The sequence below is a fragment of the Orbicella franksi genome, chromosome 7, assembly GCF_964199315.1.
Source record: "Orbicella franksi chromosome 7, jaOrbFran1.1, whole genome shotgun sequence".
NCBI classification, from domain to species: Eukaryota; Metazoa; Cnidaria; class Anthozoa; order Scleractinia; family Merulinidae; genus Orbicella; species Orbicella franksi.
The window spans coordinates 9,325,770-9,352,774 of record NC_138151.1 but is presented as its reverse complement, the minus strand read 5'-3'; the positions used below and the strand labels follow the sequence as shown (position 1 = coordinate 9,352,774).

At 37.4% G+C, this 27,005-nt stretch overlaps 1 protein-coding gene across 1 annotated transcript; it reads left to right on the top strand.

The window, feature by feature from the left end:
• Window positions 1–1,548: 1,548 nt before the first annotated feature.
• LOC145491766 (histone demethylase UTY-like) lies at window positions 1,549–25,415 on the top strand. The gene is made up of 33 exons (XM_081471024.1): window positions 1,549–2,194; window positions 2,283–2,367; window positions 2,594–2,702; window positions 2,964–3,016; window positions 6,653–6,711; window positions 7,483–7,603; window positions 8,347–8,401; window positions 8,583–8,711; window positions 8,876–9,002; window positions 9,442–9,540; window positions 9,645–9,776; window positions 10,690–10,727; window positions 11,122–11,209; window positions 11,913–11,991; window positions 12,428–13,705; window positions 14,413–14,518; window positions 15,304–15,374; window positions 15,645–15,715; window positions 16,010–16,073; window positions 16,533–16,606; window positions 16,806–16,880; window positions 17,149–17,197; window positions 17,283–17,382; window positions 18,155–18,269; window positions 18,865–18,887; window positions 19,275–19,396; window positions 19,545–19,587; window positions 20,263–20,313; window positions 20,737–20,827; window positions 21,364–21,490; window positions 22,055–22,168; window positions 22,905–22,955; window positions 24,615–25,415. The coding sequence occupies exons 1-33, from the start codon at window positions 2,133–2,135 to the stop codon at window positions 24,702–24,704; spliced, it is 3,951 nt and encodes a 1,316-aa protein (XP_081327150.1). The 5' UTR covers window positions 1,549–2,132; the 3' UTR covers window positions 24,705–25,415.
• The last annotated feature ends 1,590 nt before the right edge of the window (window positions 25,416–27,005 follow it).

The window sequence follows — 27,005 nt, the reverse complement described above, 5'->3', positions numbered from 1 at the left end:
GAGACCGATGCAGGCAAAACGCAACAAGCCCAGCATTTCTGTTATTGTGGAATTTTAAACTACGCTATTGATCTGGCTGTCGAACCAGCGCTCCTGGGTAAGTATCTATGCAGAAGAACTCCAACTGGAACATAATTTCCTTTCACGAAAATCGAACGATTTCGGTGAACGAATTTTACAACATATTCTGCTCGAAAGTTAGTCATGTTGGTTGCGCAGATGAGATATCTAATAAGATCAACAAGAAAGTAGAAATTGAAGTAAACGAATACGATTTATTCCCATTCCATCGTAAGAATCGAGATTCTTTTCTGAACATTTTCACTCTGGTACTAAATTAGATTATGATGATTTTTGGGACACTCTTTCCTCTTATCATGCTTTTATAATTCTCTTTTTTTTTCAAGAACATTGGAATGCCGCGTTACAAACTCTAGTCATGAATCTGAAATATGGACTGCGATTCGGCTCATTCATTTTCCGTGATTTAACACCGAAACGTTTGGCGAGATGATTCAATTGGTGCGCTGAAATTTTCGTATTGCTTTTGCCCCCCAAAATACCGCTTCAATTAATTGTTTTTCTTTTCAGCAATTCAAAAACGAAACGTAAACACGGGATTATATTTAACAGCTAAATAGTCCTTGCGTGTCTAGCTTGTTTTTTGCTTATGATAGAAATATACGTGCGGCTGGTATGATTCACGAAAAATTTTGGCCTCGCCGCATCAAAACTATTTAAATCCACCTTCAAAGATTACCTCCTGCCTGAAATGCGCGAAAAGTAATTACAAAATGATTAAGAAGAAAAACTTGCGTGCACTGAAAGTCACACGATATGTTCAAGACATGCAATCTGGTAGATGCATAGATTTTAACACTTTAATTTTTCTTTTAGAATTGGGGGCAATTCGAAAAATATTACGATTCAGGACTGATTTAGCCCAGACCCGTTATATCGCATGTTCATGTTGAGATCAATTTTCCGTGGACGCCGAGTAAACTGTAAATGTCAAGGTCACCTTAGCCTCGGGCTAGAGCCGAGGCGAAGTTATAAATACTGATTGATTCTCATGTTTGATAAACGCACGTGTGATAACAACAAACCTTAAAAAACCTCAGGCGTTTTAATTCTAGAGATTTCAGTTGTTTCAACAGCATCTAGAGGAAGAGGTTTCACGCATATGCGAACATTGTGGAATTACGCTGGAGAGTAAAAAGATCAAGGTAAAATATGCACGAAACAAAAGATTTTAATATCACCAGCAGTCTGCATGGTAAACTATTTTTGTCTCATGAACTATTTTCAGTTTTCGTTATTTTCGATGAAAAATTCGATTTGTTCGCGAATTTCTTTCATTTTCCGGCCAAAACGCGAACACGATCTTTTCGCATAAGTTATTCAGTATCAACCAGGAATTGTGCACGTTACGTTTAAAAAAATTACAAAACCACGGAAACCTATTTCATATTCATCGACCAGGCCAATATGACATTGAACGCAAATAGAGGCAAAATATCTGCATGACAATACGCCACATTGTAACGTGATCAGTGTCACACACTATTTTCAATTCAGGTTTCTTGAATAAATGAATGATTTGTTCGTGGTGCGATCAATCGTTTGAAAAGGAAAGAAGCAAGACCAAGCAAGCGTTACTTAAAAAGTGAAAAGAAAAATCTTGCACAGGAAATGCGATGAAGTGAATAAATAGGCACTTCCTTTCACGCGAATGCGTGGTTTATGGAATCCCCCACGTGATCATAATACTAAGGAATGATTGGTGAATTGTATTCGTGGACGCCACGGCGTGCTTCACCGTTCCTTACCCCTCCAGTGAAGACAAGGCTTACTTGCATTTCAATGATTTCGACAATGAAAACTTCGTTTCTTTTATGCAGAAATTTACGGATTTAGTAGTTTGAAGTGCGTGGTTGGAGGTTATGGGTTTCTACCGCGGTAAAAGCTACTGAAAAACTGATGTTTTACGCCAGCTACGTCGCCTTGCAGCCCGACCATCTATCTGGCCTTTTGTTTTTGTTGTGAGCTTGAAAATTCACTTCTGTCACTCGTGTAGGTTATTTTTAGGCCGAAATTGAAAAAGTTGGCGAAGTTGGCCAGTAATATGCTCAATGGTTTCCCAGGTGGATGTCTTGAGCGATCGAGAAAAGGACATTTTAACGAATTATGACAGGTTAGGATTTTGAATGTGCCCGTTCGTGTCTCCAAATCTCCGTTTGGTGTCTTCACTTACCGATTGAACTAATGTGTCGTTTCCTTAGCCGTTTGTACGGATTTCTGCGAATTCAAGACCCCATTGGAGATCCTGCTCTGCCTGATCTGAACCACAAATCATTGTTGCTTAAGGTAAGGAAGAAAGTTTGAGAACTTTAAGCTCCAAATTTTCTACAGAGGTTGTGAATTGAACTCTGCATTATCTTTTGCGTTAGTCTTCAGTGACACTTCGCAAGGAGCATTTTAATTGTTAGCTAAGCGAATAATTGCGTGAGCTTACGTGGAGATGGAGCATTTATAATTTTACAGTAATCAGTTTACATAAGTCATTTTGATTCCTTCTTCTATTTTCATTCAGGGTGTAGGTTTTTTCGAGAAGGAGCTGCAACAAGAAGGCAAGGGAATTCACCCGTCTGCTTTCTGCAAACTGGGACACATTCACCTGTTGCTGGAGGACTTTCCCAAAGGTATGGTAAAATTCCTGTGCTGCAGGCAAAATCAAACGTGTTGATGTGTTTTGCTAAAAGAAACACGGATATGTCATTGTGGATATTTTATATTCTTGGGCTGAAAAACCTTGCTCATTTCAATCGTTGCAGTCAGTGCACTTGAATGGTATCTCTGGCCTCGAGCATGTTGTCGCTGCTCTTTATAGTTCTGATGTAAGACCTTTATTGCATGTTATTCTGATCCATGGCTTTTCAACGTGTCATGCATTTCATTTTCAGCTCTCTCGGCGTATCAGAAGTTTTTCAACGTTCAACAAGTTGATTATTGGAAGGTAAGATATTTCATTTTTCGCGCACTCGTTAGCTCCCATGATTGCATACAATTTTTGATCATTCGTATATTAATAAACGAGGGTTTAATGCATTAAGATATGGTGGTAGAATATACCATAGATGTAGACAAAAGCGTGTGCAAATTTCATTGGTTAGACAAATAGAAACTGTAACACTGAATTGTGCTTCTGTTTTGTGTTATTTCGCTGAAAAGACGTTCTTTTGTTTTCCTTTTACAAGACTACATGTCTGTAAGCTTACTTCCAATGCAAGTTTGATGTAGTCGACGAGTTAAAAACTTTCTTCTAAACCACATCTCGAAACAGGATCGAAGGTTGTTCCTTCTATTCTGGATGCAAAAGCATCAACCTCGAACGTCGAGAAATTAGTCGTTATTCGAGATCTCGTTTCACATTTTTTTTAGTGCCAATTTTCTCACTTAGTCCTCGAACCGCTCGTTGATTGCCAGACAAAAGATATTGGAGTTCATACATAATTGAAGGACAGAATTTTTCTTGCTATCAGTTTTCACCTCTTTGGCTAGAAGTAGAAAGCAGCTCGCGGAAACTTGTTTACCATTGATATTACCGCTCAGGGAAAATCCCCGTAAATTTATTGCCAATATTTGGCGATTTATTATGCAGGTTAACAGCTTTATAATTTCATCATTTGTTTTGAATTAAGGGATTTCTTGAGCTGTACTTCTTTCATTCTTTATGGAAATTTATGGGACTCTTGATTTCATTTTTCTGTGAAATTACAAAATTTGTATAATTTTTATTTGTATTTTTAATTGTTGTTGGTTTTAAGCTTATGTACAGTGTATGAAATGCTACAACAAACAAGTTAAGGTGAAACGTACTTTCATTTCAAGATAGTGAAAACCATTTAGTAACTGTATGGAATGTGCATCAAATGTTGGCCTGAACAGTAATTTGTTTTTCAATGATTAAAATGTAACTGCAAAAAAGCACCTGCTATTTTTGTGTCAGTCCTGATAAATGAGGATAATGGAGCAAATTGTTGTTGGTATTGTGCCAGAATTTCACGGTCATGTCTGGTTCATATGTAAAAGAGTTAATGACATGTTCTAGAGAAGTATTGGAAATGAATTAATTTACTGGGTTTTGTTTATGTGGTACAACGGTAGTCAAAATATAGTAAGGTTATTCAACATGGTCTTAGTGATGTTATAAGGGATCGAGTTGGCAAGGTTACGCTACGTTGGATTACATTACATGATTGACACCTGGACTATGTCATGTCATGTTAGTTGTGAATTCTGTTCTGCTGTCTGTTCTGGTCTAACATACATTGAAACTCACAAAACTGTTTTTTTTCTGGTACAAATACAATTAAGGCTATAAACTCTAGAAAATATTATTATTAAACTGAGTGTTTTTAACCAATTGTCATCATCAGGGTTAAAGCCATCCAAGATTGTGCAGAGTTTTATACTTACACTATTCTCAAAAAAAACAACTGTGCAACATAAATAGCAATTAATTTGTTTGTTCAAAGTTGGACTCTTTTCTTGCATGATTAGTCCTTCAATGATCTTCTTGTTGAAGTACGATCTTGCCAAACAAAAGACTTTCTACCTATTGAAAATTTGTGAGTTGAGTTTTCCAGTTTCCACAGCAGATGGTGATGTGGTGGTTCTGAGTTGAGACAGGTATTCAAGTGTTCAGTGAATCATTCTAGGAAATGCTCGTTTTCATCATTCCCTCTTATACATTAAGTTATGGAAAAGATGTCTCATAAGTTGCGTAAATTGATTGGATTGGGGTGGGGGATGGGGTAGGGTGAGGCGAAGTGATCATTTTTAAAGATGGAAATGTTAATATGACTACTGACTCTTCACTTTGTATTCATTATTAGATGTGCATGAATGTAAAAAGCTATGTATATTCCTGCTGGTATTAATTAAGTTTACAGCAGACAAATTGCGGCTGCTATTACCAGGATCTTGCATGCCCTTAGGGGGTCACCTTTTTCCAAAAGTATAATGTATGTAACAACAACTTTATGTGGTTTACAACTTTATGTGGTATTTCACAATAAATGTCATTACCAAATACAAATTCAAGATAAAGATTTAAAATGGGAAAGAATTTATCAAGGGTCAGCAATTACGTGTATGTAAAGGACCAATATTTAAATTTGTCCAGACCTGAACTTTTCATTACGGTTCTTTCACTTTCATCTACTTGTGACAATGATTTATTTTTATGCTTTGTTACTGCTTTGCATGTATGGTAGTTTGTACATATGAACAGTCAATACATGTATATATTACTGTGCTCTGACAAAGAACTAACAGTTGAAAAGTCAGCTTCAGTAGCTCACTATCGTATTTGCAACTCTCCCGGATACAAACTGAATCTCCTGGTCTCCTATACGACGCACCAAACCTTCCTGGATTCAAAGGAAAACACTTATTTTAGTTGATTTTTTGCCTTTTTTGGTGGAAAATGTTTGGAATATTTGACGCATTTTTTGTAGCTGAATTGGAGAAGGAACTACTTTTAATGATGTTTTTTGACTGTTAAAAGGATACATGTAAAACTGGCGATCTCCTTGATTTCAATTTTTTTAGGTTGGCATCTCTTCACTGTGATGTTTATAATTATCTAATCAACTTAAAGTGACTTCATAAATAGCTAAATGTGTTTTACTTGCCTGCCAATGCAGCCCAACAGTTTCTTTTATTCAGAACTAAATGTACCTTTGTTGTCTCATCAGTCAGTCAATTAATCAATCAATCAAGCAACTTCGGAGGCCAACTAATTGGGGACACTCCCAATAAAGTTACTAATAAATTAAGTTAAGTTAAAAGTTACCCTTCACTTCTTGCGGTATATATACCTATCTAAAATTCCACTAATATTTTAAAATACAGGCTAAAATATGATAGTCTCTACCTATACAACTATATACAAACTTTAAATATGTCTAAAATTCTAGTAGCATTTTAAACACACTTTGCACAATTTCCTGTAGAGACATAATAATGTGTCTTTTACAAATTATGCATGATTACAGTAGATGTACAAGTATGTGTGATAAATTACATACAGCAGATAAAACTGCAACCAACTGTATTCCAAAATTTTAACATGTCATTGAAGGCTACTTTTTTTCCATAGTCATCTTTCCTTTTATATTGGTAACTCTTGCTTTAATGATGCCATTATCTTAACTGGTATTGTGGTTTCCAAAAGCTACCACAAACATCCCATGAATGTTCGGCAATTAAAATTATATTAAGTACTGTATTTATTGTAGTTGATATTAATTACTTGCAAAGATCTGACGTCATGAAGGATATTGTGCCTAGCAAGTATTGCAAGTTATAGATATGAATTGCACTGTAGGTCGCAGAACGCTAGGTTCTAATCAACTGATCAGTGTTCTTAATTATATCAATGCGTGTTCCTAGACTTGTGAGCTTTAATTAGCAGTGCTACTAAAGATAGCCTTATACACATATATAATTATTGCACAATATCTAAAATTTTAATTATATTGTGGATTCACGACACGTCTGTGGTGTAACATTCTCAGGATGTTTAGGTGCATCTTGAGTTGGGTCTGTTTTAGAACTTGTTTTGTTTTGTGTTTTTTTTTCATAGGATGCTGCATTTCTTTATGGCTTAGGGATTGTGTATTTTAACTTCTCAGCATATCCTTGGTAAGTTCAGTTCTGTCACTATATATATATCAGAAGTAAATTCACCTGAGCAGTCAGATTATATCTAATGTATTTCAAGGAATGTGTAGTCATGTTAACGGGTACATATATGTAGAACTTTCAATCTGCAAGTCTTTGTTTTACAGTAAATGTGAACAAGGTACCTTTCATGTTATTGAAATCCACACTCAGCTTTTTTATTTGACTCTGATTTTACTTCACATTTTGCCAAAGTTGTATCCTAGAAAAGATACCTTGCAAATTGGTGCATTTTGTGCATAGCCTAGATAATAAATTATTATTTGAAGCTGGTACACATACATAAGCGTACATATAATTTTATCAGGTTAACTTGGGTCGACAGGTACATAGTTTTTCCTTCTATTTTCTGCTAATTCTCAGACTTGTAATGAAACAAACCAGCAGGTTTTCACAAACATTGAAATTCACACACATGAAAATGTAGGCAGTAAGCAAGCTTCCATTATCAAGGTTCGTTACTAAGACATCAGTTCATGTGCTCTGCTATTACACTGTCCCATTATTTCTTTTTTAAAATAATTTGCTGGTGCTGAGCATTGCAAGTGTATTTTTTGACTAAGTTAATTGTCAACTTGTCAGAATTGGTCCAGTGTACAGCTTGTCAAGAATTTTGGTCCTTTTGTTTACACATAGCTATGTTCATAAACAATGAAACCTGTCAGTGGAAATTTGCATAATGCTAATCAAGGACACGCCAAAAGTGAATTTAATTATTTCCTTTTCAAACAGGGCAATAAAGATATTTCAGCAAGTTCTTTACATTGATCCCAGCTTTAATTGTTCCAATGAAGTTCACCTCAGGTTGGGAATCATATTCAAAGCACAAGGCAGCTGTGAGGCTAGTATAAAAGTAAGTAACATTTTGGATATTTAAAAACCAAGACACTGGTGTTAGTGATAATCTTAGTCAGAATATCAACAGACACCTTAGTCGTTGTCCTTTAAAGACACCTGAGATTGAAGAAAACTATATATTTGAAGGATGTAGCTTTACGACGTGTAGTGTGGGCCTGAAGTTCTAGGATTGATTGTTACTGATGCCTTCTGTAACAAGTGGTTTGCAGTTGATTGTCATAAAACCAAAACCAAATAAAACCAATTGCATATACCATTTAGACTACTCTGTCAATTTCAAACCACAGTAAAACCACAGCTAAAGTAATTGCCTGATTACTTTCAACACTCAGTTAACAACTACACTATCAAGAGTGGATTGATAGTAGTTTGTTTGTGGCACAAACAATTATTATTATTATTATTATTAAGTACAAGAGATTCTGTTGAACATAGTATATTGGATGCTTGATTTCTAAAGAATGCATGCTATCCCTCCTCTCCCTCATTCTCCCCCCTCCCCTCTCCCCCCTCCCCCCTCCCCCAGATAGACCCTAATTCATCAGCGGTTACCCCAGCATTTTTTCAGGTTGCCTGTTCTAATAGTTCACCAATACCTATTTATAATACTCCTTAGTCAAGAGAGAGCCTAGGTACAAAAATCCTTTCTTGCTCAAGAACACGACACACTGTTCATAATTACGGTCCTTTGGTACAGTCTTGACTTGTAATGTCCAATTTTCTGTTTTGTTAATGCAGCACTTTCAGATGGCACTTATGGATTCCAGTCCTTGCTCACTGTCAAAAGTAGAAAGTAAGTTGAACTGTGTTTTCCCTTGATATCGAATGGTGTTTTTTTTTTTTTTTTTTTTTTGCTGTTAACCTAACAGATACTGGCAAGAGATTTGCAACTCACAGTCTTTGAAGTGTGCATGTAGAACTTTACTTTTTATCTCGATATAATTATATTTTCTTGTTGTTCTTATTAACTTCAGTTCGTTTTCATCTGGGTCACCTTTTTGAGATGCAGAACAAGTGTGATTTAGCCCAAGAAATGTATGAAACAATCATAGAGACTCCCAATGCACCAAACACTGTCAGGGCCAATGCATATAAACAACTGGGTAAGTTTATAAGTAATATCATCCAATATCATGTTTATAAGTAATATCACATCTCCCTTTAAGGAAATGTTATAATCCAGTGTAAATTAATTATTTTGTCCTTGTAACTGAGATAGATAGAAAATCTTTTCCTCTGATTTTGGAATCTTTTTTCCCCTGGCAAGGGTGGATGTATTACAACAAGGAACACCTTGGAGATAGAACTTCAAGAATGGAAAAAGCTGTTCAGTTGTTACTGAAGGCTATTGAGACAGATCCAAACAGTGGTGCCGCATGGTATCTTATAGGCAGGTTGGTTTAGTTCTCGTTTAACCACCTAAGGTGGCTTACTGCTATATTCTAGTTTCCATAACATGAAAAAAATGACTAGGAGAAAGACCACTCCTCGTGAATGAGCATAACTACTCCATTGCAGGTAACACCCTCCCTTCACCTCCTCCCCATCTCCGCCCCCTCAATCAATAATTTGTCAGATTTCAGCAACAGTTTGCATATATCCATTTAAATTCATAGTGGAGAGAGTCACTTTGAGAGAATTCATACGCAATAAGACATTTCATAGATCCCTGCCAGGTCTGGATCCTGGTTCTCCTGTTTGGTAGTCTAACCATTTAAGGCCTGTCTCTGTTTGCTAATTTTCTGTTACCATGTATTCTACCCATGACAAGTGTTATGTTGCCTTTTAACTTGGTAAGTTGATTATAAAATGTTTTAAAACCTATTGTGCCAGGTGCTATGCCATGCAAGGAAAAGTGCATGATGCCTTTACATCTTATCGCCATGCCATTGATAAGTCAGAAGCCAATGCTGACACGTGGTGCTCTATAGGGTAAGTGATGCCATGGAATTGTTAATCCATCCCTTGAGAGCTCTCTGTCAAGAATTTAGGTTTTGTATTGTAGAATGAATCTTATGTCTTGTTTATCCTTGTAGAGTGTTGTACCAGCAACAAAATCAGCCTATGGATGCATTGCAGGCCTATGTGTGTGCCATACAGTTAGACCCCACACATGTGGCTGCATGGACTGACTTGGGTATTCTTTATGAGGCCTGTGAACAGCTTAGGTAAGAATTTATTTGTTGTTGAATTAACTGTATTGAACTTTCTTAAATAAGTACACATACAAGACCTTTTGCACTCCTATTTTACTCTGATGATGGAGAATGGTTATGGTTTCCTTTGTTGAAACTTGATGAAATATTATTAAATAAGTGTGAGAAGTTACATGGCAGTGTCAGGATATAATTTTTTTTTTTTTAAGTACAGCAAGTAGAATATTTAACATGTGAAAACAAAATTCATATCATCAAGCCACTGTGTAATTTTCTTTTTACTACATAGACTGATAAATTACTTTCCATTGTCACTGATTGTTTGCAAAATTACCATGGTAAAGCAGAAAATTCTGTCTTCAATATCCTCATTAGTGAGGACATACAATGTGTAGTTCCAAAAAAGAACCATTCTTCCCCCACAGAAGAGATCTTTTTTAAGACCCCCACACCTCTGGAAATTTAAATTAAGTTTCTTTTATTTCTTTAAGTGTTTTGTTTTTATAGAACCCCCACCCCCAGGAAATTCCAATCCCCTCTGTGGAGGGAGTATAGAATGGAATATTTCTGGAACTGCACATTGTACACCATCGGTGCCCAGCCCTTATTGAAACCCCAGTTTGAATGAAGTTTATGACTGGTTTTCAGTGATAAGATTTGTCTTTGTCAGGCTGAAAAGAAGTGTCTAGTGAAGCTTGGTACAATTCACTCCCTTAATTGTTAAAGAATAACTGTTCAGAAAGTCTGCACAAGAGTCAATTGTCCCATCGGTCCAGAGCTTATCCCTGTTTTTGTAGCATGAAGAAACTATAGGAGTATTTCTTCTCTCTCCTGGATGGGATGCTAGTCCATCGCAAATATAAACGTGTATAAAAGGCTCAGGTTGTCTGCTTCTGACATACAAGCTTTTCCTTTTCATGTTTAGTGATGCTATTGCTTGTTACAGTGCAGCCAGGAGATATGGTAAGATCTGCTAGGATTAACTACAAATTAGAATTCCTACTGTTAAGTTGCTTTGTGGTTTCCCCACCCTCCCATTTGCAGGGGGTATAAAAGGCAATGAAGACTTTGTTGATTTAAAACTGCTTGCTTCCAGTTTTTATTTAACAGTCAATATCTGTAATACACCAGTGGAGTTTAACAGTGGCATTGCCAATAGGAATGAAAGTTGAATACTAAGTCTTATAGTGTGCATTATTTGTGCAAAAAAAAGTCAACAACCGTAAAGTATTTAGTCAAGTGTCTGCCGGACAGCATTAACCATTTATTGTTATTCTTTTTTGTCTCTCTGAGTGGACAAGAAAAGAGGCAGTTTGAGAATAAATTATCATCATGATAACAATTGATTGTTCCACAGGTGCCACAGACAGCACTATAGAGGCACGAGTCAAGGCACTACAGGCTCAGTTAGCTATGATGCCACAGCAGGAAGAAGCACAGAAAAAGTAAGTACCTAAACCAATGTTTTGGGAACTTTTCTTTGATGGTCTCGGGCAAAAGGTATGCAGGTGTGTGTGTGTTACTGAGGACCTCCCTGAAAACTACGCAATGTGACGGAAGCTTCCTCCATAAAGATTAGTTAGTGGTATTATTATTACCAGTACGATGACAAACAGTGTTCCTTATAAGACAAATCCCAGGTAAAAAAAAAAACAAAACAAAACATGATTGGCTACTCTCTAGGCACTAACTGACCTGATAGATTAATGGAAACTGAAACTGGCTTGATTTTTGATTCATTATCAGCGGACTACCATTGTATATGCTGAAGCAAGTATCCAATCACAATAAGCAATGCTGACCCATGCAAGGTGCAAAGAAAACTGATTTTCGAGCTTGCAACCCTTCAAGCTTATTCTCACTGGCCTCCCTCCCCCCCCCCCCCCTGAAAAAAAAGTCACTATCATAATCTGTTACGGTACAATATACGGTACACTTAGGTATCGGAATGACTTCGTCTTCCCCAAATTTCCCCAAGAAAAAAAATTCATTTGGCTCTCAGTAAGCAAAGGACAGAACCCACTAGGCTGGCTGTCAAATCCACTAGTCCTAGGCTGTCAGACATCATGTTCTTTGCATGCTGCTGAAAGTCTTTATTTTATTTTGCTTTCCAAAACCAGTGTAAGTTAGAGTTTTTTTTGCTATCAGGAATATTCCATCTGTTGATGAAGCTTGGAAGCTACCTATTCCTGCTGAGCTTACAACAAGAACAATAAGGAATGCACAGGTTAGGACTCTAGTGAAAGATTATCTCTTGCAAATGTACTACTTGTTACTTTTGGTTTATTGCATGTACAGTGTAAATGTGGTTTAAAATGGCAATCCTTGACTCATGGAAAACACATGCAAATTTCTTTGCACTTCTATACATACATGTACATATAATAAATTATATCAAGTTTGTTTTAAGTTTAGGCAATGAGCTGAAAAGAAAAGAAAGGAAATTGTTGGCATCTATTGACTAACCCATTGCCATGATGAACTCTCACACATAAAAGAAGCCATGTACCATTTCTACTGATTGGCAACATTTGAGTTTGGCTTTTATTTCATGTTATTTTTCCATTGCAGTTTTCTTAGATGTGGTAAGCTAAAAATTAATGTACTTTAGCTTTAAAGTGAATGAACACTTATTTAGTTCTGTATTTTTTTTCTATTTGTAGGTAAAATTGTTGACCAGTGGGCAATTACAAGGACTGCAACAGCAACAACTGCAACAAATTTATCTACAACAGCAACAGCAAGCACAACATCAACAGCAACAAGGCAGCACAGAACAAGTTAATGTGTCTATTTCCTTGGAAAATACAGCCGCCATTCCAACTAAGAATATGACGAACCATGTTTCATTGCAGGGTATGAAAGAAGAAAATCATGAACATGTTGGTTCAAGTCAGCTCAATCGGGCTTCTGTTCCAGGTCCAAGTTCACTGGACAACTGGTCTGATACAGTTCAATCATACAATGGTCAAAATGTCATGTCGACAGGCTCAGACAATCAGTTTGCTAAGCCCGCACAAAGTGACGCACAGTCAAGTACCTCATGTATCACTACACAAGGAACCTCTGATTCAGTTGCTCCCATGTTGATCACACAATCAGTAACTGGGCCGTTTTCACAATCAGAGTCACTTCTAACAGATGTTCATAGTAACTCATCTGTGTCTGCTATGGAAACATCCATTGCACCAGCAGATCACATGATGCAAGTGACTAGCCATCAGAATTCTATAGCAGGGCCTGATACAGCCATGCTGTCATCACTTCCGGCAAACTTTGTTTCAACCTCGTCTAATGTACTGCTTAGTCAGAGTGTTGTTAGTAGTCAAGGGACAACTCTTCTCTCTAGTGAATCACTGACTACAGGTTCTTCAAGCACGACTGAACCTTCCTTAACCAGTGGAATGGATACAACACTATTGGGGGAAATAAATTGCTCTGCCGATATAAAGCCCAGTCCATTAACAGGGAATAGCGATCCCACTTTGAGCAATGGCCCTATCTCAACGTATGCGGGATTTTCGAGTTCCACTGGATGTGCAAGTGGAATGACCATTTCTCCATTCTCCTCTCCGAGTTATGTCATGTCTCCCACACAGAAATCACCTTTTCACACAACTTCAACTCTGTCGCCAAGTTTAACTCAACCTCTTTCTATCATCAACCCAGGCTGTTTATCTCCAAGTTCAGGTCTACAGGGAGGACAATCAACATTCTCGCCGACTCTGATACCAGCTGACCTTTTGTCTCCATCAAAACAGCTTGCAGTTGTCTCGCCTGGCTCATCCAAGTCACCATTTAATCTTAGTTCAGGAGGAGATAATTTGGCGGTCCCCAAGTTGAACTTATTGTTTGATCCGAATGCAATTCCGCACCCACCACCCACCCCAACACCACCTCTTCCAACAGACAAGTTGTCGCCACAGACGCCAATTATTTATGTAAGTACTGCTTCAGCCTCACTTAGAAAACACTTTAGAGAAAATGCAGATGGACTCCCTATTAACTGGGCAGGATCAAAATTTTATGATGCTAATACTAGAAGGAGTGGTGATCTAGCTAGTACAAACTACATGTAAGTCAGTGCATTAGACTCCAGATTGAGCAGTCTGGGATTAAGCCCAGGGGCCCGTTTCTTGAAGGTCCCAAAACGTTTTTGCGCCCAGAAAGTCAGAACAGAACAAAATCTCAAACCTTATGATTACAGAGCTCTTCTTTTCACATGTTCGTAGTGTAAACAGAGGTTCCTTTCTGTACGAGAAGTTTCAGGCATGTACACCTCTCTGTCTTTAAGTACCGATTAACTAAAATTGGCTTTTCGAGCCCGAAAACGTTCTGGTGCTTTCGAGAAACAGGCCCCTAGTCAGGGTCATTGTGGTCACACTTTAACTCTCACCGTGCCTTTCTCCACCCAGGCTACTGAAACCATGTAGACTTGCCAAGCTACTAATCTTTGTAATGATTTTATAATGGATTCAATTACTTTAATTTGGTCTCAAAAATATTCGAGCAGCATTCTTGCATCCTTGATGTTGGGAACTACTAATTTCCATATCTTAGGCCAGTGACATATGTGCAGCACTGCAGTTATCTTTCAAGTGTTGTCTTTAGTCGCCAATTCATGATATCCCTTTTGACTTTTATGTAGGTTGAGAACAAGAAGGATGCATTCTCACCAGTACTTCAAAACATGGTGATGAATAACTCCAATCCAGTTCTAGTGATTAGAGGCTTAGCAGCAGCACTTAGATTAGGTTTGTATATCAGTGTAAAATCAGGGCTGGAATAAAATTTTAAAACCCTGCAGTTGCCCAGTACATTTTAATTTTCAATTGCTGTCACTAAAATATTACTTGCCCAATAGGTGCACAGTGTTCATGCCCTTTCAACTACATCATTTACTAGGTACTGTCTAGAATCAAGTAAGCTTGATTTCATTTTGCCCAAGAGCAAAATTTACTTGCCCTGGGCAATGAGACATGGCTTTTTCTTGCCCCCTAAAATGACACAGGAAATCCTTATCTGTTACAGTGTGGTAATTTCTTTCCATTTCGTCTGGATTTCTATGAATTTTGGTTATCATTAAATACATGTACATTCAGGTACCATAAAATTTGGTTGATAGAAATGGATGTCATAGTATTTGATATATACATGTTTTATTTTTCAAGCAAAATAGGCTAGTTTTTAGTTTCCAACATAGCATCCCTTCCAATCCTCTGGCCCTCTTCTGAACAGATATATCACATTTTGGCACATGTGGGGTTGTCATTGAGTTTGGATAATTTCACCTGTAACCTTGATCTTTACACCCTTAACGCATTTGTTACTTAATGGGTGAATTGTTTCAACTATAGCCAGGTTCACCTGTAACAACAAGCTCCCAACCATCAAGCATGCTCTGTCATAGGAGGTGCTATGGGTTACAACCCTTATTGACCCTCAAACTGATAATATAGTGAAGAAAGAATGCAGCATGTTAATCTTTATTTTCATGAATGATGATTGAATGTGTTTCGTGATGTTCAATATTTTGCAGATTTGAGTTTATTTTCAACCAAGACTCTTGTTGAAACAAATGGTGATCACCAAGTGGAAGTGAGAACACAGGTAAAACTTATGCTAGCATTCATGTTTTAGGTATTGTTAGCAAAGCAGGAGGTTGCAGATTACTAAAAAGTTGTGCTACGAAATAAGATCATATTTTTTCTTGGTGGCTCTCTAAGTATCAAATTTTGATGATCAAATTTTAATCTGTTGATGTTGTATATTGTTAGTAGGGAAAAATTAGAAATTTAGTTGCTTGTGCCAAGTGGGTTTAATTAACAAGGTTCTGTTGGGATTCTGCTGTTTTCATCATAAGCTGTCTCTACATTACAGAGACTTCAAGCCTCAGATGAAAACTGGGACACTAATGGTGAAAAGAAAGTTTGGCTTTGTGAGAGTAGCAGGTACTGTATTTTGGTCACATTGTAAAACATTTTGTTCGTCATTATTTTTATGGCATAACAGAGTATTAATGTTGTCAAGAGATTCTGCATTGTTTTACTAGAACATGAGCTATATTTAAAACATTTTACAGACTTATTGCATCTGCACCATCATTTCATCATTTTCTGTGCTTTGAATGGTTACTCCTGCCAAACCATTGGAGGTGAAGCTTACTCAAATTCGTTGCACACACTCCTGGAGCCATATTGTAATAGTTATAGTAACAGGTCCATGTCTGGCATATCTTTCCACAGGTCATTCACAACAATTGCAAAGTATGCTCAGTATCAGGCCAATTCATTTCAGGAGTCTTTGAAGGTAAACATTGCACAATTCAAGGTGGACTTTATTCTTGAAATTTTTATGAACAAAATATATTGCAATGACTATACTAGATTACTAAGTAGTCTATGAGTCTGTCTCTGAGTGTGTGTTCTGTATGTACCTGATGCTATAACATTACTATGACGATCATTGTTCTCCTAAGTTTGGTTGTATTGGTTATTTTGGGCAACCAGTTCTCCTTTTAATTTTTTTTTTATCCAGTGAAACTAAATAATTTATGTAGTAAATGTTAGGTACAAGTTAAGTTGTTGCAGTTAGCATGTAATTAGTTGTTTTTGCTGTAGTGGTTACCCCAGTCTATACTTTCCTCTCTATCGTACAAACATTCCAAGGTCTGATTTTCTCATCTTCTGCCTTTTAGTAGTCCATTTAGTATACTGTATACTGTAATAAGCAGACCTGTAATATTTCATTTCTGTTTGTGTGCGTTAGGAAGAGCAGGAAAGACTGTCAGGCATTAAAGAGCCATCGCATTCAGACAGTGATTCCTCTTCAAGCTCAAAAAAGTAGGTGTTGATATCTTTCTGCTGTGCTTGCATATACTGTGCTGTGATGTTTCCTGGAGCACAGACTTAATATTTATACTTACTGTGAGATATCCCTTTTGGGCTGGGGTTTATAAAGGTACTGTAAACTTCATGTAGGGAAATGATTATGCAAACTAATTTTTCAAACTAATTTTTCTTTGTTTGTTAAACTTTTCAGTGGTAAAAAAGGAAAAGGAAAGAAATTTAAATGGATCAAGTTTGGTACTAATGTTGACCTCTCTGATGAAAGAAAGTAAGTTTCATTTTTAACAGTTTCACAGTTTCCTTACAATGGACCTTTTTGCTGATACGGCAGCCATTTTGAATTCTATGGTTTCACATACATGAAGCTGTTACAGGATGCTTAGGAGCAAATAAAGGCTAATTATCGTTACTTGAACAATACAATTTAAAATCTTAGTGGCTGCCATATGGCTGGAAAGGTACATTATGTTATGAGCGTATTTAAAATCATTGTATTATGTGTTAAAACTCATTAATGTTTTGCTGTTTTCATTCAGATGGAAAACACAGCTTCAAGAGCTCACTAAACTTCCACCATTTGCTAAGGTTAGTGCAGAACTCTGAGATTCAGATTTCTGGTGCCAACATGGAGGTTTATTAATTGTAATGTATGCTTTGCATTGGCTGTCAGGTTGTAACTCCAGCGAACATGTTGAGTCATATTGGTCACACAATTCTCGGAATGAATTCAGTGCAGTTGTACATGAAGATACCAGGGTGCCGGACACCAGGTAACAAACAGAAACAAACAAACGAAACAAAAACCAGGAATAAACAGCTGCATATTGTGTGCAAGATTCAGATGAGAGATTACAGTACAATCAGATTGAAATCATGCATGGCAAATTACACATTGATCCCCATTAATTTTACATGTAGCTGCAGAGAAACTAAAGATTGAAGCAAAATCTTTTTTTAAAGGACCCTTATCAGCCTCCACCATTTTAGATCTCATCAAAATTATTGATATTGCATGGTGAAGCGAAATCTTATTGCTTTACTGCAAGTTGTTTTTGTGAAAGTATCTTTAATTAGTAGTTTTACAGTGATTTCCTTCATTTCGACATGCTCTGAATGAAATATAACAGCCAAACTCTTGCATGTAAACAAAAACAAAGTTGTGACTGACTAGGGCCCTTTAAGCTCAAGATATGTAATCAAACCTCTCTAATATGGACACTAATGAGACTCAGGTGAGTGTCTGTATTATGAAGGGTCCTGTATCGTAAAATAAGAGAATATATGAAGTCTGGTACTTCTGTGGGACTAAGTGAACTATCTTTTACACAGAGGTGTGGATTTGACTTTTATTATTTAAACACTGAATTATGTGAGAAAAAAGTGCCCATGCATTTTCTTGTCTCTTGTTGTTTCTTGTTGTGTTGGACACTTTTAGCCACTAAGCTACATGTAAGTACATGTACTTCAGCAGTAAAGCAGATTGTTTGTCAAGTGTTTTAGGTGGAAGAACCTTTTCATTTTCTTGATGAACATTTTGTTTAGGTCATCAAGAAAACAATAACTTCTATGCTATAAACATCAACATTGGTCCTGGAGACTCAGAGTGGTTTGCGACACCTACCGAATACTGGGGAGTCCTACACAACCTGTGTGAAAAGTAAGTAATGGTGTCATACACACGAGTACTAGGCTTACTCGGCTACTGTCCTGTTTAAAAAAAGTCTGTTTCTGACATATCAGAAAGGCGCAAATTTCAACATTATAAATCGTGCTTGTAACATAAGCGAGATTAGTCCGAGGATTGTTAACATCGTTGAAAACCAAGTTTTGGTTTATTACAATGTAGAAAGGTTGTTGCAATATTTTGGCTCTATTTCACAGTCATAGTCATGTAGTTAGGTCAAAACAACTCGAAAAGCTTATACATCAAGGCTAATTAGGCGTATACACAAGCATTGACATAGTAATAACTGAAACAGATCAAAGAAAAAGATCTAACTCTCTAGATGCTTTGATCCCCTCATTAATACTAGGCTTTAAGTTCTTGATGTAGAAAGCCTTGAGAAATGCTGATTGCGACCAATTGTTTTTACGGTCAATGACCTCAATCCTGCTTGATTGTGTTACAAAGCAGCAGTATGCTGTTAAATGGTATTATGGCTTCTTGCTACTTGGTCAAAAGCCAGTTTTGTTGACAGATCTTCGTATTCTATGTAACTTATTTGTTTGTTTCATGCTATTCAACGTTGCAGGAACAACGTGAACTTTCTAACAGGTAAAGAACCTTTGTTAGGTTTTGTTAATCACCTCCTCTCTGCCACCGTTTCCCTTTGTACTCCTCTCTGTCTTCTATCCCTATCTCATTTCCTTTATACTCTCTGTTTTAGTCTCCCTTTCATCCCTGGCTTTCTGTTCCTTAGACCCATACTCCCTCCAACACCCTTTTCTCCCCTCTGACCCCCCCCCCCCCCCCCACGAAAAAATCCTCCCTCCCACCTCTCTTTGTCCCGTATTCCCTTGATATGTTCTTCAGTAAAAGCGACACTAGAAAAAGGCTGTATGTACATGTATGATGCATATTCAAATAACGCATACCTTGGAATAGGCAATAAATTTCCCTGTTCTTCAATGTTGCTATATTATTCCTTATTTTCCTGTCCAGGCTCGTGGTGGCCCATTTTAGAGGAGCTTTATGAGGAACGTGTTCCAGTGTACAGATTTATCCAGAGGCCTGGTGACCTAGTCTGGCTCAGTCCTGGAGTTGTTCACTGGGTACAGTCATCGGTAAGCAATGGAGCTAGGCTTTAATCTTTATAATAACATCTTAAACTGTTATGAAGTGATAGGCAAAGTGATAAGAATTTTACTTTGCAAACCGTGATTGCTTCATCAGACTGGCCAGCAGTTCTAATATTGCCGCTCCATTTTATAGGGTTGGTGTAACAACATTGCGTGGAATGTAGGACCGCTAATGGGTAAGTTATGAAACCTGGCGAAGACTTATTTTGTATGTTCTTGTTGGCTATTTTGGGCGTTGACCCTGCACAAAACCTGGCAAAATACCAAAGGTAGTTATGTGTGCTCATACAACTAACCAATAGACTACATCGCACTTATGTAATTCATGCATAGTCAATGAGCAAAAAGCAAAATATGTGCAGGGTCAAGGACCTGTCAACGTAAATCTTAGCCGTTTTATTTGCTTCTTTGTTGTTTACTGGGCTTCTTAACCACTTCTCTCTATTAACTAAGGTTAAAGTTAAATGTCATTGTGGTGAAGTTGTTTTAACACTTTCTTATATGGTTTGTGTTTGTAACCAATATAACGAGCGCTCTGGTTGGCTTATTCTAGGGCGTTATTCTCCTGTAAAGCCCACGGGCCCATAAAGGGTCTGCAAAAACAAAGCAAAAAGCCTTATAATAAACAACTTATTAACCTCGAACGTTCGGTCTTTATGCGAAAATCTCAGACCTTGGTCTTGTCGTAACGAGGTCAATACGGCAAGGTCTCGTTTGGAGCTTTTCCCGTAAAGACCCCACTCTCGGTCAATAAGTAGTTAAACTTGAGTGCTTGAAAAATGTATTTCGTCCATCCAACTGTATTCGCTAAGCAGACTGTAGTTTCAAAACTTTTTTTTTGGCTATTGCAGAGAGTATGTACAATGCTGCCATTGACAGATATGAGTGGAACAAACTACAAGGCAAGAATTTTAAGTTCATATTTCATGTGCAGTAGTTTCAATGTTACCTACTGTTTTTAAGCGCAACAGCTGTAAATTCTTTATGTTTGTCAACATTGATGTCAGAGGTCCTTGTCCATAATTTACAGTTGACTCTTACTGCGTTCGTTATTGTTCTAACTTTTTGCCCCCTGGATTGGAAAGTTAGCTTACTAGATAAAGAGCCTCTGTTGCGTACAAAAGAGTATTAAGTTTACCTTGTTCCGTTTCTTTCCCTGCTTTCATTTTTTTCTTGCAAACTGAATTCAGTTTTTAACTCGTTTAGGCCCTCGCGGAACAAAATCTCGCAAAAACCCTTTTTTCTTCAAGTACTTTGTCTTTTTGCTAGACAAATGCGTCCCCATAGAGGTACTTACGTAATTCTCTGTATGTTGATATATTTAGGTGAAAAGTCCATCGTTGCAATGCTACACCTGTCATGGAACCTGGCAAGAAATGTCAAAATCACAGAAAGAAAACTTTTCGAACATATCCGGTAAGTTTGTGTTTGAGAAGATGTTATGTTAGTCATTACAAACTATACCAACAGGTTATAGTTATTTGAGACCTAGTCTACATGTAATGTCATAAAAACTAAAACCAAAGTGAGTTTGAGCGGTTTTCAATTGAGTGTCGAACGTAAATCAGGCAATTACTTTGGTTTTGGTCTTGGTTTTACTACGGTGTGAGACTAGCCGAGTAGTCTAATTGGTAAGTAACTGGTTTGGTTTTGGTTTTTCGACACTAAATTGAAAACCGCTGTAATCATATCTGTCCAATCGCAACAAACAACAGTCATGCAATAAACCAATTAGAACTCGAAACAAAATCATGCAACCCGCGTCAAAATCGGGAAAATTCATGTGCGCTAAGTCGCCATCAGTTTTGGGTTTCAACCTGATTGGTTGAAAAAACAGGATGTTACCTCTGATTGGTTGACATGTTTAGACCTCAGCAAACGCTAAGCCAAATGAAATAATAAAAGCTAACCCGAGTGCTGAGGTTTGGTAATCTTGTTAAATGTGTTTGCAGAGTGGTGCTGGCCAGGTCGCTCAAGTACTGCCAGGTTACCGTGGAGAAACTAAAGCGTTCTGGGATTGAAGTGATGTGGCATGGAAAGACACACAATGAAGGCTCCCACTACTGTGCTCACTGTGAGGTACGTAACTGGGATTCGTGATTCGATGTTCAGAGTTTAACGTGTTTCAGGTATTTCTGTGCACACTTAACGTGAAGTGCGTCTGTTTTTTTTTTTTTTTTTTTTTTGGTCCTCTCCCGGAATAATACAGTTATTAATCATATTCCCTTTATTGATGACTCTGTAAAGGAGCTACTCCACGGTTTGTGCATGTTGAAAGTTTGCGTGTCTTAAATTCTTCAAGTTCATTGTTTGTAATCCGTGTCAGTCTTTTCGATCCTGAACCATTCTTTTATGGTTTTGTTATTATCTCTTAAGTGTTTTTCTGTCTTAGTAAATTGCTACTTTAAAGTTTCCTTCAATTTAAAGGTTATTTTGTACGTGGCCAAAATACCGTGATTGAGCTCCTTCAGGTCGCAAGCGTTAGGCTTTGTAGAACAGGAAGATTTCCAGCCCTGAGTTCTTGTTTCTTTCGCCAAAAACCTCCATCCTTAATTTTTCATGTGTAACTTTTCCTGTTTCCCAGATAATCTCACTTTTTTTCCCCAGTTGTTTTTAACTCTTACTTCGTTCTTTGCATAACAGGTGGAGGTGTTCAATATACTGTTCGTGACCGACAACAAGAAGCATTTAGTTTATTGTCAAGACTGTGCCAGAAAAACGAGCATCAATCTGGATGGATTCATTGTCCTTAATCAGGTGGGACATAGTCTAAGTTTGTTAACTTACAAAGGACTATTACTGAGCTATGAACAAAAAAAGCAACAGTCACAGTGACAGCAAAAGCAAGCACAGACAAACAAAACTCATTTTATCAACATCGGGTCAAGCAAGAAGTAGATTTAACTATTGCCTTTATGCCCCCCTCCCCTGGGGCGGGGGGAGGTACTCCTATATGTGGGCTATATAGGTATGTGCCGCGGGACAGGGTACCGCAGGATTTTTGAGGTTCTCGATCCACAGAGCGGATCATTTTTGCACTTGTTGGCATCGTGTTCCCGGTGTGATCCTTAGACGGGATACCTAAATTGTATAATTTAAAATTCCAGAGCGTAAATGCCCAGCTAAACGAAAAACAAATGTATGCTTAACACGTAACTTCCAGTGTTACAGAAACGAAATAACGTCGACCCACTCATACCATTCTTAGTTTTTGTTTTTCCCTTGTAGCGGCACACACCTATCCGAAATTTACGGGTGTACCCCGGGAAGGGGGACCTTCGCGTTGTCAAGCTAGTAGGGAGATGATTTTACACGTCTTTTAACGACTCGGAAAAGAGTGCAAGGGAACTGATAGTCAAACGCGAGTTAAAGCTCCAATAATCTTTTCTCTTTGCCGTTTGAACCAGGGTCTGTGAGAGCGGGCTTTTAGTAAAGTAACTAAAAAGTTTATTTTGCTAGTTTTCTCATTGTTTGTGCAACTTCTTCATTGCAGTACACAATTGAAGAGCTCACTGAAGTATTTAATAATTTTAAATTACACGCGGTAAGCTGATTTTTTTTTTTAATCTATCGTGTGTTGCTTTCATGACCGTCCTTCGGCGAACCCATCCTTTACGGACTCAACTTTCTGGTACTCAGAGCTTGTGATCATTTGTTCAGTTGCATATTTTTTGTGCTGACCAACATGATCAGGAGCTCAGGTGTCAAATCATAGCGACAAACACGAAGAACTGCAGATAGAACCCTACTGAGCCAAAGCTCAACTTTCCTTAGGATATATTTAGTAGTAGTGAAGACGTATCAGTATGTGTTAACACCCAGACGTAGTAAGTTAATAACGTGAATTAATGATTGGTAGCAAGTCGGTTTACTGACTATTTCTTATTTCCGATGATGACAGGAAAGTCAGTTATGATGAAGAATAAAATGGTGTAAATTTGTCCTAATTGTTTAGGATAATAACAGGAAGATAATTAATAAGTAGTCGATGAGTAATAAATGGCATCAATACATAATCAAGTAGGGTGCAAAATTCTTGGTCGTTAATTAGTTATCGATTGCGCATTAATCATCAGCAATTTTGATGAACAATCAGTTGATTAGCAATGGTAATAGGACTGAGTGGAGTCCAGTTCGGTCGGTTGTCATAAGAGTGATAACAAAATCGGACGCCCGCGCAGCGGAAGTCCGATTTGTTTATCACGAGTATCATTACAGACCGAATTGGACGACACGAAGTCTTATTAACAATTAATCATAAAAATTACAATTTCCGATAAAGGAAGAATAGCCAAGTTATGAAAGAAAGGGAAAATTTGCATTAAAATACCTATAAAGGAGATGTAAACATTCTAAGGCCACCGCACCTCCTACCGGCAATTGGGCGCCGAAAACACGAAAGCGCACGCACGCACGCACGCACGCACGCACGCACGTAACTACAACTTTGAATGTGATTGGTTGATTTAAACTACAACTTTGAATGTGATTGGCTTATTGAACTGTCCAATAACAAACTGTCCGATAACAAACTGTACGATAACAACTTGGCAAGTGAATTAGTGGAAAATAGGAGTTTTTTTAAACCAATCACAATGGAGGAAATTGTAATTTTTATGATTACTCATTGAAAACGCATATATTGCTGATTGTGGACTTGAGTAATTATATCTCTCAGTTACTACGTACGTTGTGATTGGTCAATTTAGCGGGCCGTATTCTACTGTACGGCCCGTCAAAATTTAAAGCTGTTTTTTTTTTTCTTTCCAAATATTTCGTGATTTATCGTCTGTTCTTAAATTTTATAGCAAGTAGAAGTTTAAAACTTTCCTTTACTTTAAATTGTGTATATGAAAATGTACTGACGAGTTAACAACAATTTCAAATTGACTCGTTTTGCTTTCGACGTACGTCACGGTCAGAAATTTGAAGCCGTTCCGTGTGAATAGAAATCGTTCCCGAACCCGTAAGACACACAGTAGAGATATAATAAATATCTTACTAACTTGGTCTTCTCGATCCGTACTGTAAGTGATGGATCCTCGTTTTTTTCCCCTTCGATTTATGGTCCAAGCGCTTGGGCCATAAATCGAACGAAAAAAAACTCGGTCCGTCACTTACAATACGGACCGAGAAGACGAAGTTAATTAGAGGTATGTCATTGATCATAGATTTATAACGTCTTGTTTCGCTATCGTTCCAGGTGACCCCGCGGGTTGTGGATTCCGTGATGTCCCAGAGTTCCTCGCAGCCTGTTGGCGTGGTCGCTCAGGGTGTTAGTAATTTGTCCTAGTCGCCGTTTTGATACTTTCCGTTTTCTTTTTTGTACAAAAGAGGTATATTTTGTATATTGAACAGAGCGTTAAATTTGAGCGTAAATTTGAATCTCATGCGACCTGTATGATATTTAATTTAGTTAGTGCAATGTTATATTTCGTGTTTTTGCGCCGTGAATCTGGACATAATTCCGGGACTTTTTACTTCGCATTCTGATGAGGTAGTCCATTATTCTAGTTACGATTTTGGCTCTCATTAACTGCTAACAAACGATTCGCAAAGCTTATTTTGTACATTGTATGACACATCCCGTCACATTCTCAAGTAATAATATATTTTAATCTCTGGGATTTAACTGCAATCGCGAATTTCTATGCTATTTACATTGACTGTTGCGTAACTTTGTGAGATCGAAATTGTAGAGCGTGACATCACGCCATACGATATGGCGCAAAGTGTCTCCTCTTGTGTTTTGCAAACATAAAATTCTCCGCTTGTTTGTGATTTATTTCTCTACTCTTTTTATTCTCGCTCGATTTATGAGTTAGAAGTTCGTCGTTGTACGGTGGTTTATTTTTTTACCGCCTCTTTTTCGCATCTGATTGTTTTAGTTGAAGACAAATTGGGAGGTTTGTGGACTAACAAACCTCTTAGTGCATTTCATGTTTGAATTTGATAATTTAGGGAAGTACTGAAATGTCAAGGTAATGAACTTCTTTCAATTGTGGGAGTGGAAATGACTCATCCCGCCTGTAAATTGTATTTTTGGCCCAACTTAAATTGTTATCGTTCGTATAAAGCAAATTGTAAGAATATTTTGCCAGCTGTAATTTCCATGCGCTACTTCATGTTAGACACCTTTGATGTATCCTTGCACTGTGTTCTTGTTTGTAAATATATGTAATATTTTGCACGCTTTTAAGAATTGTCCTACACAATCGTCCCTTAACGTTGTAAGATTCTGCCATTGTGTTTTAACCATGATGTGATAAGTGTGTCAATAATGAATTGTGGCCTTTGTATTTCTTGATTGGGTGCCATTCTTCGTGAAATGAAGCAATCAATAGGTGTTATACAACAAAGAATTTTAAATCACTCTTAGTTCTATCATCATTTCTTCATGAGGCTTCTAACGAAAGCTACATGAAGATGGTAAAGAGTGGCAGTCTGTCATAAGGCTAACGTGGTTTGTGTTGTTATCGCTTTTAAATCAACGTTATGACTATTAATAATTTAGCTTAAGGCTTTTGAAGCTGAAATATTGAAATTGAAATTATGAAACGTAAAATTGCGCCGGAAAATGCGTGCAGTCATTTTAGGAAATTGTTAGGAAAAAATCGAACCAGACAGCCATGAAATCTGTCACTCTTCACCATTCACGGCACAAATGCATTTTCTTCATTGAACAAAGCTGAAGAACCATTTGATCAGCCTATAGATATCATTTACTTTCTTTATGATTTACAGTCCGTACTGCGCAGTCTCAGCACCCTAATCTTTATAAACATTATAGATCTCACTCGATGGAATGCCAATCAGTGTTATTCGTTATGAACCACTTACCTTATCTTTGAGGCCTTTCAAATTCTTTTTCCAAGTTTCATTGATTTTTACAGCTGCAAAATTGTTTCGTCGAGTGATATGAGAAAGAACGAAGCATGAAGCTTCGACCGCTTCGCATCCATAATGGCGGTTGTTTTGAAACTTTGAATTTACTTTATGTAAGTAGCTGCGAAATGTTTTCGTTTTGTGATGTCTTCCATAAAAGAAAACAAAACAAAAAAAAAAAGGCAAACAAACTCTCGAGAGTGCGCAGTACGGACTGGAAGTTATCTTCAAGTAAGGAATATTGTGTAATCCATGTGGATTCCAAATCAAGCCTCGCTGTAATGCTGTGAACGAGAGGGCCTGGATGCGGTGTTCAGCTCTGTTATTTTCACACATTACCTTGCAGTTAATAACCATTGTTTAAACATTAAATAATTTGTAATGTTCATGAGCCTGACTGCTACCCAATCGCACTTATTTACATTGAATAATTCTCTAAGTATTCGGCAACATCACCGAGGTGAACAGTATCGTTATTTTAATTACTACTCCACCTGAATTTGTTATGAAAAGAGAATTACTAACTGGCTAGCAGTATTTTTACTGTTTCTGAGGTTGCGTTCGGCCTTCCACTCCCAAGAGTACCCAACCTTAGGTTTGTTAATAAAATAAAGTACCCGGAATATTATTTTGCACGCTATCCAAAACAAAGGTCGCACAGAAAGGTTTTCATAAACAAACTTTAAAGTTACAAACACCTTACTTCGAA

Excerpts from the sequence above, each read along its gene's own strand:
- LOC145491766 (XM_081471024.1), top strand. The coding sequence starts at position 2,133 with ATGGTTTCCCAGGTGGATGTCTTGAGCGATCGAGAAAAGGACATTTTA. Across the intron at positions 2,703-2,963 it reads GCTGGAGGACTTTCCCAAAG|CTCTCTCGGCGTATCAGAAG; the intron begins GTATGGTAAAAT and ends TTTCATTTTCAG. Across the intron at positions 13,706-14,412 it reads CACAGACGCCAATTATTTAT|GTTGAGAACAAGAAGGATGC; the intron begins GTAAGTACTGCT and ends ACTTTTATGTAG.